The sequence below is a fragment of the Oncorhynchus mykiss genome, chromosome 7, assembly GCF_057628025.1.
Source record: "Oncorhynchus mykiss isolate SJ-2025 chromosome 7, ASM5762802v1, whole genome shotgun sequence".
Lineage (NCBI taxonomy): Eukaryota > Metazoa > Chordata > Actinopteri > Salmoniformes > Salmonidae > Oncorhynchus > Oncorhynchus mykiss.
This window is the reverse complement of record NC_143028.1, coordinates 69,145,217-69,163,044: the sequence shown is the minus strand read 5'-3', so window position 1 is coordinate 69,163,044 and position 17,828 is coordinate 69,145,217. Positions and strand designations below refer to the sequence as shown.

General features: G+C 42.6%; 1 protein-coding gene and 1 non-coding gene across 3 annotated transcripts; one reads left to right on the top strand and one right to left on the bottom strand.

Annotated features, from left to right (window-relative positions):
• Nucleotides 1-4,637: 4,637 nt before the first annotated feature.
• LOC110528477 (transmembrane protein adipocyte-associated 1 homolog) lies at nt 4,638-16,189 on the top strand. Of its 2 annotated transcripts, none has more exons than XM_021610570.3 (11): nt 4,638-5,016; nt 5,646-5,811; nt 6,630-6,762; nt 7,150-7,236; nt 8,864-8,936; nt 9,712-9,791; nt 9,948-10,058; nt 10,382-10,442; nt 11,799-11,901; nt 13,787-13,867; nt 14,213-16,189. In XM_021610570.3, exons 2-11 carry the CDS (start codon nt 5,660-5,662, stop codon nt 14,472-14,474), a joined length of 1,143 nt encoding a protein of 380 aa, XP_021466245.1. In that variant the 5' UTR covers nt 4,638-5,016; nt 5,646-5,659; the 3' UTR covers nt 14,475-16,189. The 2 variants fall into 2 exon arrangements, with proteins under 2 accessions (XP_021466245.1, XP_021466244.1); XM_021610569.3 differs by having other exon boundaries at nt 4,638-5,155.
• A 733-nt stretch (nt 16,190-16,922) lies between these two features.
• On the bottom strand, nt 16,923-16,977 carry LOC118965408 (U7 small nuclear RNA). The gene has a single exon (XR_005052734.1). It is a non-coding gene; the product is annotated as a U7 small nuclear RNA (small nuclear RNA).
• Between the last annotated feature and the right edge of the window lie 851 nt (nt 16,978-17,828).

The window sequence follows — 17,828 nt, the reverse complement described above, 5'->3', positions numbered from 1 at the left end:
ATCACATCACATTATAGCTACTGTAGCTTTGATTGAACTGATCATGTCAACATCATACTTTAAAAATCTTAGCTAGCAAGCTAGATAAGCAGTCACCATCATGAATCAAGTCCATAATCTATTGGCAAAGTCATTTTCAATCCATGTCATATGGAGAGAAATTATGGATAAAACGTATCAGTGCTCATCGGCCATTGGACATAAACATTACACATCAAGTTGGAAATTGCAAATTCAACAATGATTAGTTTGGATGGAATCAGTGTGGCTAACTGAAAGCATTGCAAAGCAATCACTAGCCTGCTATTCAGTGGAGTGGGTGTGTGGTCCAAGTCTGGGTTTAAGGGTCTCTTTTCCAAACTTAAAAGGATAAACATTCAACAACATGGGCCAGAAAGGTTTCTGTCAATCCAGCATGACAGTTCAAAACAACTGGAAACTCGGATTTGGGAAATCTCAGACTTCAGTGAGTTCAAGACAACTGGGAACTCTGTAAAAAAACAGCTCCGACTGGCAGAAAAAAAACCCATTTTGAATGGTCATCCAACTTGCGCCTCTTTCTAGCGTTCTGACCTGAAGATCACTGACATCCATGATTCAACTTTCTTTTTCCCCCCAGAGTTACCAGTTGTCTTAAAAGCACCATAAATCCAGAGAATGACTAACTTTGGTGCACACGAGGACCACCGCGCCGCGCCACCTTTCTGTTTTTGTGAGCACAGCACAACCAGGTGAGTCTAAAAATATCTTGTATGCTTCTGTAACAAAATGTGGAAATGTCAAGGGGTCTGAATACCTTCTGAATGCAATGTAAATGATGTAATTTGCCAGGGAGAAATGTATACTGTAGCTAAGGAAGTAATACTAAGTGTATGTTGTGTAGCAAGCTGTTAGTAGCCCATGTGGTTCATCCTAATAATTGGGTCCCTTTCCCCCTCATAACGTAGCTTAATGTTCTGACTTGGTGGTGCACATGTAGCCTCTTTACATTAAAAACCAAAGTCTAACAGAATTCCAGTCATTACAATAAATGTTAATACCCCTTGATCTTCAAGAATAGGACTTGGAAATATTGAAGTATAGATTAGCCAAATTGTTTTACCTGAGCATGACCCCAAAACTAAGGATTTATTAACCAGCCCTACTGTTGTTTATGATTTTGTTGTCATGGGGGACTGAATGGACTCATTGGTTCCAGTTGAAAAATGCTGCACTCATGGAATGACATGCTTTGAGCACTACTGAAAAGTGCTATTTACATGTGAAAAATGAATGTCATATGCTGCATTTGCTATAGGCCTATTGTTTACCTTTTGTTGCTGACACTTGATAATATGCAGCTGTTTTAAAGGGCAAATACACAGATGAAACAATAACAAAACAGTTGACCCGCCTCTTTTGGTAAAAAGCTGAGGGATGGGCTTGGATTAATAGACATAGCTATGGATGCAAGGACTGACCATCCATGATATAAAAATTATAGTTTTAACCATGTTATGAGGCTACACAGTGTTTGTTTACATTTAAACAAGAGTGTGCAAAGCTGTCATCAAGGCAAAGGGTGGCTACTTAGTCTTAAATATAAAATATATTTTGATTTAACACTGTTTTGGGGTTACTACATGATTCCATATGTTATTTCATAGTTTTGATTACTTCACTATTGTTCAACAATGTAGAAAATTGTTTTTAAAAAATAAAGAAAAACCCTTGAATGAGTATGTGTCTCCAAACTCTTGACTGGTACTGTATGTTTTTTTCTTTTTTTTACTGACAAATAAAATAAATCAATCAATTCAAACTATGCAGCAGCTAATTGATGAATGGATAGAGACATCTGTTACAAAACACCAATAAGTTTAATTACTTTCGGAGATTGCCAAGCCTTCGATACAAGGTTGGAGGGGGAATTTTCTGTTTGTTGAGATTGACAGTCTATTTATTGTGGTGTTGAATACTCAAACCATGATATCAAATCAAATCAAATGTTATTTGTCACATACACATGGTTAGCAGATGTTAATGCGAGTGTAGCGAAATGCTTGTGCTTCTAGTTCCGACAATGCAGTAATAACCAACAAGTAATCTAACTAACAATTCCAAAACTACTGTCTTATACACAGTGTAAGGGGATAAAGAATATGTACATAAAGATATATGGATGAGTGATGGTACAGAGCAGCATAGGCAAGATACAGTAGATGGTATCGAGTACAGTATATACATATGAGATGAGTATGTAAACAAAGTGGCATAGTTAAAGTGGCCAGTGATACATGTATTACATAAGGATGCAGTAGATGATATAGAGTACAGTATATACGTATACATATGAGATGAATAATGTAGGGTATGTAAACATTATATTAGGTAGCATTGTTTAAAGTGGCTAGTGATATATTTTACATCATTTCCCATCATTTCCCATTATTAAAGTGGCTGGAGTTGAGTCAGTGTGTTGGCAGCAGCCACTCAATGTTAGTGATGGCTGTTTAACAGTCTGATGGCCTTGAGATAGAAGCTGTTTTTCAGTCTCTCGGTCCCAGCTTTGATGCACCTGTACTGATCTCACCTGTACTGACCTCGGGTGGTTGTTGTCCTTGACCTTCCTGTAACATCGGGTGGTGTAGGTGTCCTGGAGGGCAGGTAGTTTGCCCCCGGTGATGCGTTGTGCAGACCTCACTACCCTCTGGAGAGCCTTACGGTTGTGGGCGGAGCAGTTGCCGTACCAGGCGGTGATACAGCCCTCCAGGATGCTCTCGATTGTGCATCTGTAGAAGTTTGTGAGTGCTTTTGGTGACAAGACGAATTTCTTCAGCCTCCTGAGGTTGAAGAGGCGCTGCTGCGCCTTCTTCACGATGCTGTCTGTGTGAGTGGACCAATTCAGTTTGTCTGTGATGTGTATGCCGAGGAACTTAAAACTTACTACCCTCTCCACTACTGTTCCATTGATGTGGATAGGGGGGTGTTCCCTCTGTTGTTTCCTGAAGTCCACAATCATCTCCTTAGTTTTGTTGACGTTGAGTGTGAGGTTATTTTCCTGACACCACACTCCGAGGGCCCTCACCTCCTCCCTGTAGGCCGTCTCGTCGTTGTTGGTAATCAAGCCTACCACTGTTGTGTCGTCCGCAAACTTGATGATTGAGTTGGAGGCGTGCGTGGCCACGCAGTCGTGGGTGAACAGGGAGTACAGGAGAGGGCTCAAAACGCACCCTTGTGGGGCCCCAGTGTTGAGGATCAGCGGGGTGGAGATGTTGTTGCCTACCCTCACCACCTGGGGGCGGCCCGTCAGGAAGTCCAGTACCCAGTTGCACAGGGCGGGGTCGAGACCCAGGGTCTCGAGCTTGATGACGAGCTTGGAGGGTACTATGGTGTTGAATGCCGAGCTGTAGTCGATGAACAGCATTCTCACATAGGTATTCCTCTTGTCCAGATGGGTTAGGGCAGTGTGCAGTGTGGTTGAGATTGCATCGTCTGTGGACCTATTTGGGCGGTAAGCAAATTCGAGTGAGTCTAGGGTGTCAGGTAGGGTGGAGGTGATATGGTCCTTGACTAGTCTCTCAAAGCACTTCATGATGACGGAAGTGAGTGCTACGGGGCGGTAGTCGTTTAGCTCAGTTACCTTAGCTTTCTTAGGAACAGGAACAATGGTGGCCCTCTTGAAGCATGTGGGAACAGCAGACTGGTATAGGGATTGATTGAATATGTCCGTAAACACACCGGCCAGCTGGTCTGCGCATGCTCTGAGGGCGCGGCTGGGGATGCCGTCTGGGCCTGCAGCCTTGCGAGGGTTAACACGTTTAAATGTTTTACTCACCTCGGCTGCAGTGAAGGAGAGTCCGCATGTTTTCGTTGCAGGCCGTGTCAGTGGCACTGTATTGTCCTCAAAGCGGGCAAAAAAGTGATTTAGTCTGCCTGGGAGCAAGACATCCTGGTCCGTGACTGGGCTGGTTTTCTTCTTGTAGTCCGTGATTGACTGTAGACCCTGCCACATACCTCTTGTGTCTGAGCCGTTGAATTGAGATTCTACTTTGTCTCTATACTGACGCTTAGCTTGTTTGATAGCCTTGCGGAGGGAATAGCTGCACTGTTTGTATTCGGTCATGTTACCAGTCACCTTGCCCTGATTAAAAGCAGTGGTTCGCGCTTTCAGTTTCACCCGAATGCTGCCATCAATCCACGTTTCTGGTTAGGGAATGTTTTAATCGTTGCTATGGGAACGACATCTTCAACGCACTCGCACACCGAATCATCGTATTCGTCAATGTTGTTATCTGACGCAATACGAAACATATCCCAGTCCACGTGATGGAAGCAGTCTTGGAGTGATAATGAAGTGCCCGAAGTCGGTATGCTTTGTTTATTGGTTGTGTGGTTTATTGGCACAGCAACCTGTTGGTAGAAAATATGTTTTATATATTTTATAAATATGGCATCAAAATGTTAAATCTAATTTCCAACCAAGCTGATCTTTATCTGCAGCAGGCTCTAATTGTAGTTTAATGGAACAGGTAGGGAGGTTGAGCTGGTCTGTGGTAGTTGGAAAACCCTCAACCTTCTGGCCTGTAGCCCAATGTTGCTCGACTTTTCCACAAAAGCATGCTGAAGTGGCAAAGTCGATATCCACGTTCCCTCCCACCAGTACATTTCGATCTGTCCCTTAATGTTAGAGCTTGTCTTCAAAGACAAGATGCAATACTGGCAACCTAAATAGTTTATTCATTTGGCTGTAATACGAATTGTACAGTATCGCATATTACTGGTTACTTATCACGATAGGTACTAATAATTGCAATAATGATGCTTATTTGCATTTTTCACGTTTGCATATGGCGATCCCTAAACTGAACCAAATCGAAGTGAAAGGGAGAATCTCAATCGCACAATTTTCGCATCTTCTCAAAACCCATTGTAGGAGAAATTCAGGGGGACCGGACCTCGCTTTCTCATCCACAGTTTTGAGAAGGAGGCGAAGAGAGATGACGCGAGGGTAAAGAAGTGAAAGCGGTTTGTCAGGTGACTAGCTGGCTCGGATAATTCATGAATTTAACAGTCGACAAAAGTATGATATCTAGGTTGTTTGTACCAACATTATTGTCCGCGAAAAGTCCTGCACAATAAACAATTTCCCCCTGAATTTGAGACTACTGAAACGGTAAGATGATTGTTAGCGTGCTAAGTTATGTTATTCAGTTTTGACGTTAGCTAGTTAACTTTTTCTTATCTACTAAAAGTGTAAGTTGGCTCTCTAACGTCAGCATTTAACTTAGTAACTACTAACTTACTGTTAGATGCGTCAGTCAGCATTATACTTAACGTTTGCAAGCTAACGTTACTAGTAGCCAACTAAGTTAACAGCAAGTTTCGTGACACTGACCGGTCCTTCCACCGATACGTAATGTTTACCGCCTGACGTGGAGAAAGACCAGATTGAACAGACAGACAGTAATTTAAGGTTGTGTGGCTACAGAGCTGACACAACAACCGTGTCGAAGAAACCCTTGCTGAATAATTTCCCAATCTATCTGCATCTGTAAATATACCTACGTTAGGGAACAAGAAACCCGCTATTAATTGACCTTGAATAACAACAACACATTGTGGCAATTGTATCCCCTGTAACACATATCTGCCCCTACTACTAGGCTTTGAACGCATTATGTTTGACACCGTGACTGCGGGGGTGATGATTGCGCAATACAATGGCAGTGTATTGCCTACCTCAGTGGAGAACACATCAGCAACACCAACCTGGGGACCAGAGCCTCACAGATGTTTGCAGGTCCTATACGAGGACATTGGCGAGTTAAGGTAAGCCAGTTAGGGCTGTGTTGGTCCTGTCACTATAATTGTGCTTCTTTTCAACGTACTGCATTACCTCAATGCAACATTTTGAAACATGTTAAGAGGAGGTGTCAGCTCAGGTGGGACATTCACATTGCTGGAACTGTTGAGTTGTGTATTTAGTGTGGTTGTAAAGACTGTAGTGTAGGAAGAACAACACTTTCTCTTTTGAAATAACAGCCATATACACTGTAGAAAACAAACTGAGTTTCCATGACAGACCAAGAAAATCCAGGTGAAAGCTATGATCACTTATTGATGTCACCTGTTAAATATACTTCAATCAGTGTAAATAAAGGGGAGGAGACTGGTTAAAGAATGATTTTTAAGCCTTGAGACATGGATTATGTGTGTGTGTGCCATTCAGAGAGTGAATGGGCAAGACAAACTATTTAAGTGCCTTTGAACGTGGTATTGTGGTAGGTGCCAGGCTCACCAGTTTGTGTCAAGAACTGCAAAGCTGCTGTGGTTTTCACGCTCAACAATGTTCTGTGTGTATCAACAATGGTCCACCACCCGAAGTTGTAGTCAACATGGGCCAGTATCCCTGTGAAATGCTGTCGATGCCTTGTAGAGTCCATGCCCTGACAAATTAAGGCTATTCTGAGGCCAAAAGGGGGTGCAATTCGATATTCGGAAGGTGTTCCTAATGTTTTATACACTGTGTAGACTGCACAGCAGGTGACAGGGTTTGGATTGGTCAATAATAAGGGTTGAGTTTCACAGCCCAAGCTTCCAAGACATGTTCATGTCCTTTTGTCTGTCTCTCCCCATCTCCCCATCAGAGTGCGGTTTTGGGACCTCATGCTGCTCATTCCCAATGTAATCTTCTTCATGTTCTTGATGTGGAAACTGCCCTCAGCCAGGGCTAAAGTCACACTCACCTCCAGCCCCATCTTTATTACCTTCTACATTCTGGTAGGTAACCACTTATATCCAATCTCTGGAAATAGGACTTGTGCAGATAAGAGAAGTGTAGACATATACAAAAAGTAGGCTCTTGCTAGATTTTTAAAAAGGCTAATTACATGTAGTTTGACAGCTCTTTGACATGCTTCAGATGCTGAATAGAGAATTGAGCAAAAATAAAGGGATAACATAGTGGGTTAACTGAATTCATATTGATTCATTTCACAATATCAGATGGTAATTGCTATCTCAAACATGTGTTTGAGATATTGGTTTTCTACCTTACACTGATATGAACACAATGACACTGACAAATATGGATAATGACGAACCTGTTTTCCCCCACTGCCCACAACCCCTCTTTTTTTAATGGATGTCTGACCCTTGTCCTCCCAGGTTTTTGTGGTGGCAGCGGTGGGAATCACCCGTGCTATCGTGTCCATGACCGTCAGAGCATCAAGTTCTGCCACCATCATTGACAAGGTAAGGCCACATGTAGGGCATAAATGGTGACACACTATGAACCACCTGTGCTCAAGCTACTTACAGTGCCTTCTATCCCACTTGTAGTGTGAAATAGACTTTCTGTCATCATTCAAAACAGCTAAAGGCTCTTTGCAACAGCTGTTGTAGATGCACAAAGACTTTGGATTTGTAATGCACTACACACAGATGAACGTTATATGGAGGTAGATCATAAGTCAATGAGTGTCCCCGGCTTCAGCCCATTTTGCGTGAAAAGGGGTACCCAGAGGGACTTTCGGATCCAGAAAAGCATAATATCACAGGACATTTCACACAATGATTATCTCAGAACAGAAAGAGGGCAGTCAGATGTCTGCTATGATCAGGACAAACATGGCAGATATCTGAGTGTTTCTTTCTTTTCTGAGATCGTCATCTTGTAGTGTCCTGAGGTAAAATGTGTTTTTTTTTATAGGTTGCTGTGATAAAAAGGATAGAGGGGAAAGGGGGATACCTCGTCAGTTGAACAACTGAAATGTGTCTTCCGTATTTAGGGCTGTGAAGGGCTGTGGCGTACTGCATTAGCATCGAATAGCCCCCGCGATATGCAACTTTTCAGGGAGGTCAGGAACTAATATACACAGTCAGTTAGAAAAGCGAAGGCTAGCTTTTTCAAACAGAAATGTGCATCCTGTAACACTAAAGTCCACGTCATCCCCAAAGCCAACATGTCCTTTGGCTGCCTTTCATTCCAGTTCTCTGCTGCCAATGACTGGAATGAATTACAAAAGTCACTGAAGCTGGAGTCTTATATCTCCCTTACTAACTATAAGCATCAGCTGTCAGAGCAGCTTACTGATCACTGTACCTGTACACAGCCCATCTGTAAATAGCCCAGCCAACTACCTCATCCCCATATTGGTATTTTTTTTGTTGGTCTTTTGTTGGTCTCCCAGTATCTCTACTTGCACATCATCATCTGCACATCTATCACTCCAGTGTTAATGCTAAAATGTAATTATTTTGCCACTATGGCCTATTTATTGCCTTACCTCCCTAACCTTACTACATTTGCACACACTGTATATAGATTTTTCTATTGTGTTATTGACTGTACGTTTGTTTATCCCATGTGTGGTAACTCTGTTTTTTGTCGCACTGATTTGCTTTATCTTGGCCAGGTCGCAGTTGTAAATGAGAACTTGTTCTCAACTGGCCTACCTGGTTAAGCGAAGGTGAAATAAAAAATCGACATTCATGTCTTCGGCGCCTAGGGAACAGTGGGTTAACTGCCTTGCTAAGGGGCAGAAGGACAGATTTTTACCTTGTCAGCTCGGGGATTCGATCCAGCGACCTTTTGGTTACTGGCCCAACGCTTCCAACTGCCAGGCTACCTGCTGACCTGCACACCTTTGAGAATGTGGATAAATCCAAAACAGAGGCTAAAATGCAAAAATATAAATAATTTATTTGGATGTCATGATGCCCAAAAAGTGTGTGGTGCAGAAAAGAGCATACATAAAATGACACTGATCTGAGGAGAGCGGATAAGTAAAAGAGAAATGCAGATTAAGGAAAGGTGAAGAGCCGCAGAGGCGTTTTGAGACGACTGAGATTTACCTCTTTTCAATGTTGTCTCCTTTAGGTGCTGTGGGAGATCAGCCGTTTCTTTCTGCTCACCATGGAGCTCAGTGTTATTATCCTGGGACTGGCTTTTGGTGGGTCTTCCAATAACCACCACAGTATTTTGATTCATAACGACATCTCCTGCAACTCAAATCTACTGTACAGTAGCCTGGTCCCAGAATCAGCTTATGCTATCATGTCAACCGCTTGATAGCCTGGGTGCCAGTCTGTTTCCGCTAACTGTAAAATATATGAAAACAAACACTACCAAGCACATGCTAAATACAAAGATTTCTTAGGACAATATGGAGAAGTACATGACTAATGTGTGTGTCTGGACAGGGTACTAAAAACAGTACATTAGTTAAACAAATGTGCAAGGTACAGTCAAAATGTTTAATGATCTTCAAAACTAAAACACTTCCTGTCGGCCCGTCTCACTTCTGCTGTGAGACTAACACTTGGGATGACTTGGTCACCGCAACTGGTATGACTACAGTCACACATATAGTCATGCACTGTATAAGCAGAGGTGGATATATGAGTTGTTTAAACTTAATGTGTCCTTAGAGGGGGGTGGGAATAGGCTGTTTATATGCAGTATAAACAGTAAAGCTGTATGCAGTTTTTGGCATAGCCAGGGGTGTGAGCAGGTCAACAGATTTCTATTAATGTTTCATCAGGAAAAATCATATTCCTGATTATTACTACAGCATGTAAAATTATGTTTTTATTTGAATTGGCATGGTGGAATCATCGTCATATTACATTCACTTTGTGTTCGTTTCCAGTATTAAAGACCAACGCACTCAACTCTTTAGTGGTGCTGTTGAAAGCAAGGCTTCTAAACGTTTCCTCTGTTGACAGGCCACCTTGAGAGTCAGTCCAGTATAAAGCGTGTGCTGGCTATCACTGCTGTACTGGCACTGGGCTACTCGATCACACAGGTAAGACTAGAGTACTGAATGCTGATTTTTAGTTTGACGATGTTTTACATTTTTACTATGTTCCCTACGGAACAAGACCCGGATGTTAGACGCTGAACCAATCACAGCTCCATAGATACCACGTTTCCTCTTAGCCTATTCCCCTTGCACCCTCAGGGCACACTGGAGATCGTGTACCCCGACGAGCACCTGTCTGCCGAGGACTTCAACATCTACGGCCACGGAGGACGCCAGTTTTGGTTGGCCAGCTCTTGCTGCTTCTTCCTGGTGAGCGGCTAGTGGCTGCAAAGCAAATGCAGTGCTTTGAATAAAATAAAATAAATCTTATTAATGTAATTGTATAAAATATAAAGTTAACTTGTGTTCAAATAATACACGGACAGAGAGAGGATTTTAATCAGTCATGTTGTGAGAAAGGGTAGAATTGAACATGCGTGTTCCACACATTTGGACCAGCAATTTAGCCGTTTCATAGTTTGGATTGGAACGAAAATAAGCACCAATGTGTCCACCACTGTGAACACAAAGCACTAACTGAATAAACTGTTTTGAGAGTACAAAAAGGATAAAACTGGTCCTTTTCCTTCCAGATCTACTCTTTGGTTGTCATCCTTCCCAAAACCCCGATGAGGGAGAGAATATCTCTGCCATGTGAGTAATTGGGACATTTTATTCACCAAGCAAGCTACACGACATGGCCAAAAGTATGTGGACACCTGCTCGTCGAACTTCTCATTCCAAAATCATGGGCATTAATGTCCCCCTTTTGCTGCTATAACACAGGTCCCCCTTTTGCTGCTGAAACAGGAAAGGGCCTTCCCCAAACTGTTGCCACAAAGTTGGAAGCACAGAATCATCTAGAATGTCATTGTATGCTGTAGCGTTAAGATTTTCCTTCACTGGAACTAATGAGCCTGTCACAAACCATGAAAAACAGCCCCAGACCATTATCTAAATGTTACATTTGGCACTATGCATTGGAGCAGGTAGTGTTCTCTTGGCATCCGCCAAACCCAGATTCATCCGTCGGACTGCAAGATGGTGAAGCGTGATTGATTACTCCAGAGAACGCGTTTCCACTGCTCCAGAGTCCAATGGTGGGGAGCTTTACACCACTCCGTCCGACGCTTGGCATTGCACATGGTGATTTTAGGCTTGAGTGCGGCTCCTCGGCCATGAACAGTTCTTGTACTGATGTTGCTTCCAGAGGCAGTTTGTAACTTGGTAGGACTGATGATTTTTACTCCCTTCAGCACTCGGCGGTCCCATTCTGTGAGCTTGTGTGGCCTACCACTTCACGGCTGAACCAGTGTTGCTCATAGACGTTTCCACTTCACAATTACAGCACTTACAGTTGACCGGGGTAGCTCTAGCAGGGCACAAATTTGACCAACTCACTTGTGGCACGTCCTAAGACGGTTCCATGTCAGAAGTCACTGAGCTCTTCAGTAAGGCCATTCTACTGCCAGTGTTTGTCTATGGAGATAGCATGGCTGGGTGCTCAATTTTTATACACCTGTCAGCAACGGTTATCGCTGAAATAGCTAAATCCACTAAGTTGAAGGGGTGTCCACATACTTTAGGCAATGTTGTGTATAGATGGCAGAGGATTTTTTTCAGGGTCCTTTCCTCATCTACCACAGTGCTTTTTGACTATCTCTTATGTTAATGTTTAGCTGAAGAGTGGCCTAGTGTTCTATACAGCTGTCAACATTATACAAGGAAAGAGCCACATAATCAACATTATATAATCATTAACCAGATTACCCTGGATACCAGACATAGATGAGTGGTAACTCAGTTCTAGAATGTTGTCATTGATGATAATGAATCTAAAAATCTATTGACATATATTCACATTCAGAATTGTTTAATTGATTGTTTAGCCATCCAGAGACCAATGTTCAAATGCACAGTATCTAGTTTTTAGGAGTGGTCTGCAGTAGATTCTATAGCTGCAGAGCTAATGCACACCCCATGTTTCCTCTTGGTCCCCTCCCTCCACAGCTAAGAAGAGTTTTTATGTGTACGCTGCCATTCTGTCCCTGCTCAATCTGGTCCAGGGGCTGGGCAGTGCCCTTCTGTGTGCCGGCATCATAGAGGGGCTCTGGTGAGTGGCTGCTTCTGTGTGTAGAAGGATGTGCTGGAGATTCAAGAGTTTGTTAAGCAAAAGTGTAAAAGACTAAATCATCAGACTACGATTTATTCTAATGAAGATCAAAACAGGCTTGAAAACATTCTTATCAACCACACTTTGAAACATTTATCACAGCGCGTCGTCCCATTTCTTTAACATCTGTGTTTAATCAGTCAACTGTAGCCTAACTGCAAAGCAATGGATTTCTCAAGGTTTTTATCTGCTGGCCTGTTATGGTATGTAGACCTTATAGCTGATGGACCAAGTACATAATAACTGGTGGTCCAAGTAAAAAGGACATATCTGAAATTCACTTTCCCCTCAAAGCGGAGCGGCTTGTTTGGCGTGTCCATGTTCTGATGTTTTCTGTGTAGCCGAACAGAAGCCAAGTGTTATTCTGGTGCCGGCCTATGGAGCTCTTCAAATTGTATTAGTCACATGAGCCGAATACATTAGGTAGACCTTACAGTGAAATGCTTACTTACGAGCCCCTAACCAACAACGCAGTTAAAAAAAAAATACAGATAAGAGATAAGTAACAAGTAATTAAAGAGCAGCAGTAAAATAACAATTGCGAGACTATATACAGGTGGGTACCGATACAGAGTCAATGTGCGGGGGCACTGATAATGTACATGTAGGTAGAGTTATTAAAGTGACTTTGCATAGATGACAACGGAGAGTAGCAGTGGTGTAAAGATGGGACGACAATGCAAATAGTCTGGGTAGCCATTTGACAAGATGTTCAGGAGTCTGATGGCTTGGGGGTTGAAGCTGTTGAGAAGCCTCTTGGACTTAGACTTGGCGCTCCGGTACTGCTTGCCATGCGGTATCGAAGAGAACAGTCTACACTGTTGTGTCATTGGCAAATTTAATGATGGTGTTTGAGTCGTGCCTGGCCGTGCAGTCATGAGTGAACAAGGAGTGCAGAAGGGGATTGAGTACTCTGACCCCCACTGTGTTGAGGATCAGCGTGGGGGATGTGTTGTTACCTACCCTTACCACCTGGGGGCGGCCCATCAGGAAGTCCAGAATCTAGTTGCAGAGGGAGGTTTTTAGTCCCAGCATCCTTAGCTTATTGATGAGCTTAGAGGGCACTATGGTGGTGAACACGGAGCTGTAGTCAGTGAATAGCATTCTCACATAGGTGTTCCTTTTGTCCAGGTGTGAAAAGGCAGTGTGGAGGTCAATAGAGATTGCATCATCTGTAGATCTGTTGAGACTGGGATGATGGTGTTGTGATTCATGACCAGCCTTTCAAAACACTTCATGGCTACAGATGTGAGTGCTAGTCATTTAGGCATGGTGATAGAAATTTTGTAAAACGGATTTAAGTTTCCCTGCATTAAAGTCCCCGGCTACTAGGAGTGTCGCCTCTGGATGAGCGTTTTCTTGTTTGCTTATGGTGGAATACAGCTCATTCAATGCTTATTTACAGCCAGCCTCTGACTGTGGTGGTATGTAAACCGCTACGAAGAATACAGATGAACACACTCTCTTACCAGAGAGTGAGAGAGAGTCTTGCCAGAGAGTGAGAGAGAGTCTTGCCGCTGTTCTATCCTGCCGGTACATCTTCTAACCAGCCAGCTGTATGTTGATATTGTCGTCGTTCAGTCACAACTCCGTGAAGCATAAAATGTTAGTTTTTAATGTCCTGTTGGTAGTTTAATCTTCCGTGTAACTTGTAGATTTTATTCTCCCAAGGAATGCACGTTTGCTAGCAGAATGGAGGGAAGTGGGGGATTATTCAATCACCTACGAATTCTCAGAAGGCAGCCTGCCCTTAAGGTACGGCTACTGCGTAGGGGTCACAGTCAGCCCCCTGTTAAAGTTTGATGTGTTTCTGTCATTTGAGCAGCTGCGTAGATGTCACCACCTTCATCTACTTCTCTGTGTTTGCCCCACTCATCTACGTCACCTTCCTCAAAGGCTTCTTCGGGTATGTAGATCAAAGGCCAAAAACTATGGCTTTGTCTGAATGTTACTTGATGTCAAATCGTTGCTTCCGCTGTCCTTTTTCTTTTTTGATCAATTCCTCAAGGCTCATTGAGGAGGGTTCAAAGGAGGGGTCTTAGATCCTCTGATCCAATGCGCTTTGAGATGAATTGAGGAAAGAAGGATGGAGGACACGGCAATGTTCTCAAATTTATATTTGGTCACATTTTACTGCCACCTTGTGATACAATCTCTCTCTCCTGTCGTCTTTGGTCTCTTTATCCCTCTCACTTTCTCTCCTCTCCCCTCTCTAACATCTCTCTTCATCCTTCTCTCCTTCTTCCTCTAGCTCAGAGCCCAAGGTCCTCTTCTCCTACAAGTGCCAGGTGGACGAGCCTGACGACCAGACGGATGTCCACCTGCCCCCCGCCTCAGGCCTGGGCCACAAGGAGCAGCTGGAACGGGGCTCCTTCTACCCCGGCACCCAGATAGATGGCCTGACTGCTGCAACCATGGGCACCGGCATAGCTGCTTACCTGGACAATGTGGCCTCTGGTCCTTTCGGGCCGGGCAGCATAAACAGCGACCGCTGGAGAGCCATCAACGCCTGAGAGGAGAGGAAATGAGAAGGCTGGATAGGGGATGTTGGACTTGTTGAGTGGAGAAGTTGAAGTTTGCTATGGCTCTCTCTCCCTCCGGAGACACTGTGAATTGACTCATTTCAGCTCCTGTCTGTTCTCCATTTTGGATCTTGCTGCCTTGTCCATTCTGGCTCAAACATTACATTTTCCGCCAATACCTGCAGGGGATATTTCTACAACTTCAGTCAAGTATTTTCCCTCCTGTAAATGCGTGTGTGGCTGACCAAGATAAGAAGATAATGTAAAGGTAATGTCCGATACATTTCCATCGAAGAATTACAACTGAGGTATAGTCCATTAACTGTAGCCTTGTATTAGATTTGTAATCGTCTCGTATTGAAAAACTGCCTCGCTCCCTTTAGGCCAGCCCTGTTCTTATCGAACTAGGAGCCTTCTCTAAATTGCATCACTCAATGATTCAAGTGTGCTTAATTATTTTTTTAAATGTTTAATATCAGTGCTCCCCCCCTCTTGTTGATGATCGAAATCCTACAGTGTAAAATCATGTACAAATTGAAGACCTGTTTGGCTTGAGTCTACAGGGACTTGGTATGCCATGTCAGATAATTAGCAGTGCAATTGGTATCTATGTAACTTGATGCTGGGAGAGACTCAAAATGGACGCCATTCCTCACCCGCATCGCCTCTACCTGTTTTATTTATTTTAGTGACTGCTTGGTTTTATGTCGATAGGTAGTTCCATCAGCTGATCATTCCTGGTATTAAAGGTGCTTATGACTTAGGTAAAACTTTCCAACCACCAATCAAATGAGATGGAAAATGCAGGAACAGCACTTGTGGCGAAACAATGTTTTTTTGTGGACATTTTTATTTCAAGAAATATTTATGCCCATATACATTGGATTCAACCCAAAAGTGTGTGTTTTTTTTTTTTAAACGATGTAAAATGTGTTTTCACTATATGAAATTATTGATGAAGTAACCTTATGGGGTTTCCCTTGTGTTCTTTATAGTCAACCCTGATTTCGTCACAAAGAAAGAGCAACTTTTAAACAAAGTCCATCTGCTTGCTCATGATGCTCAACGCAAACTAAATCCCAATTTTCATGAAGCCCTACTTTCTTGCGTTAATTCCTACTTGTATGCCTGCTGTGAACTTAGTAGCCCACCACACATGGCTTGCTGGGAAACAAAATATATTGGTGCCTGAAAAGGATGTCATTCCAGTTTGTGTGAATTACGACGTCACTTCTTTGATTTTAGTTTTGTTTATGCCCCTCTTGATTTTGTCACTATATTCATTTCGCCAAAAATGGTTTGCTATGATAAAATGTGAAGTGGGTGAAGTTATTCATGTGACATAGCATCCAGTGGAGGCTAGTGAGGGGAGGATGGCTCATCATAATGGCTGGAACAGAGTCAATGGATTGGAGACCATGTGTTTGCTGTATTTTATTCCAGTCATTACCACAAGCCCGTTCTGCCCAATTTAAGGTGTCACCAACCTACTGTGATAGCATCACTACGTAAGATAAGAGACATTTATTTTATTCATAAGCGTAAGCCACCACAAATCAATCGTTTTATATTGTCATTGTAGTATTTTATACAAGTCTTCTGCTTTGCTCTTCCCAATACCTGCCCTGCATCAACAAACTCTGATGCCAGAAATTTGTGAAGAATTTATAGCTCAATGATACACTATTAAAAGAAAAGAACGGTGATGTGTTTCAGCATTCCATGAGAGACTATTTAAAATATGCTTCCTTTTCATTCCTATAGCCTGCCCGTATGTATTTTCTTTGGACCGTGTCTCCCCTTGGTGTTTTGTTGTGGTATTGCAAATGGAAAAGCGGTCCCAGTAAATGTTTCAGTTGTGCATGGCATGCAGTGTTTCAGTTGTCTGGGGTTAGTCAAAGCTGAATGTATGGCATACAATTGTATATATATTTTTGACTAACCAATCATCTTTCTTGTACAAACATGCACAACATTTGGAGATTTAGATTTCTAGGGATGCCTATGATACATGATCAAATGTAATGGCATTCTGATTATTTTATCCACCTATACTGTGGAGAATACTGCATGTCCTGGAAAAGTCTTTCCTTTTGGAGGCCCTAAGTAAGATTTGGTTTGAAGGGGGGGTCACTTTGGATGCAGAGCATTTTAGTGGCCCCCCTCTTGATGGTGGAGAGACTTTTTTTCTCTTTTTAAAAAAAAAAGTACATTTCCTGTAGTTCTACACATTTTGCCATGGGGTCTCACATGACAAAATTCTAAAGTATACTTTGGTATAAATACAGAGAATGGTATATTTTATACTATCGTGTTCACTGTAGTGTTTTAACATTATTGTAGTGTTTTTGCGGACATGACTAGTATACTGTAGTGTGTTGGTGGACATTTCTGTAGTATACTGTATTTACTACAGTGTTTTTATTTTATCTTGGACATGTGGGCGCTTTCTCATTGAGGAAACCTACAGGACAAATACTAAAAGAGCACATTTTCCAAAACCTGTAGGTAGGACTGGAGTCTGAATGGGTAGTTCAAAGTTTCTGCTCTTTTCTATAACCTGTAGGGAACACAATATATATACAATATACTTGGCATGTAAGATTTTTATTTTTTTTTTTTTTTTTGAGGACATTACTTTAGTATTTACTAGTGTTTTCTGGGGGGATAATACTGTATTTCCAATAGTATACTACAACATTCTATAGGAAATACTACACATGATCGAGGGATACTTGTGTTGTGTATTCTACTTTATAAACTGGGTGGTTCAAGCCCTGAAAGCTGTGGTATATCACACCTTATACCACATGTAAGAAAAATGTACTTTTTACTCTTCTAATTACGTTGTTAATCTTTTATAATGGCAGTAAGACACCTTGTGGGTTTGTGATATGTGGCCAAAATACTACAGCTAATGGCTTTTTCTAGGCACTCTAGGCACAACGTTGCGTTGTGCATAAGAACAGCCCGTAGCATATTGGCCATATACACTATATATACAAAAGTATGTGGACACCCCTTTTAAATTAGTGGATTTGGCTATTTCAGCCACACCTGTTTGCTGACAGGTGTATACAATTGAGCGCACTGCCATGCACAGCTCAGTGACTTTCAACATGGCACCGTCATAGGATGCCACCATTCCAACAAGTCAGTTCGTCAAATTTCGGCCCTGCTAGAGCTGCCTTGGTCAACTTGTAAGTGCTGTTATTGTGATGTGGCAATGTCTAGCAGCAACAACTGCTCAGCCACAAAGTAGTAGGGCACACAAGCTCACAGAACAGGACCGCTGAACCACGTAGCAACATCAGCCCAACTGTATTCTCGGTTCCCCCAGCCCGC

Coding starts and splice junctions, on each gene's coding strand:
- LOC110528477 (XM_021610570.3), top strand. CDS start 5,660: ATGTTTGACACCGTGACTGCGGGGGTGATGATTGCGCAATACAATGGC. Junction 6,763..7,149: donor TTATTACCTTCTACATTCTG/GTAGGTAACCAC, acceptor TTGTCCTCCCAG/GTTTTTGTGGTGGCAGCGGT. Junction 10,059..10,381: donor GCTCTTGCTGCTTCTTCCTG/GTGAGCGGCTAG, acceptor TTTTCCTTCCAG/ATCTACTCTTTGGTTGTCAT.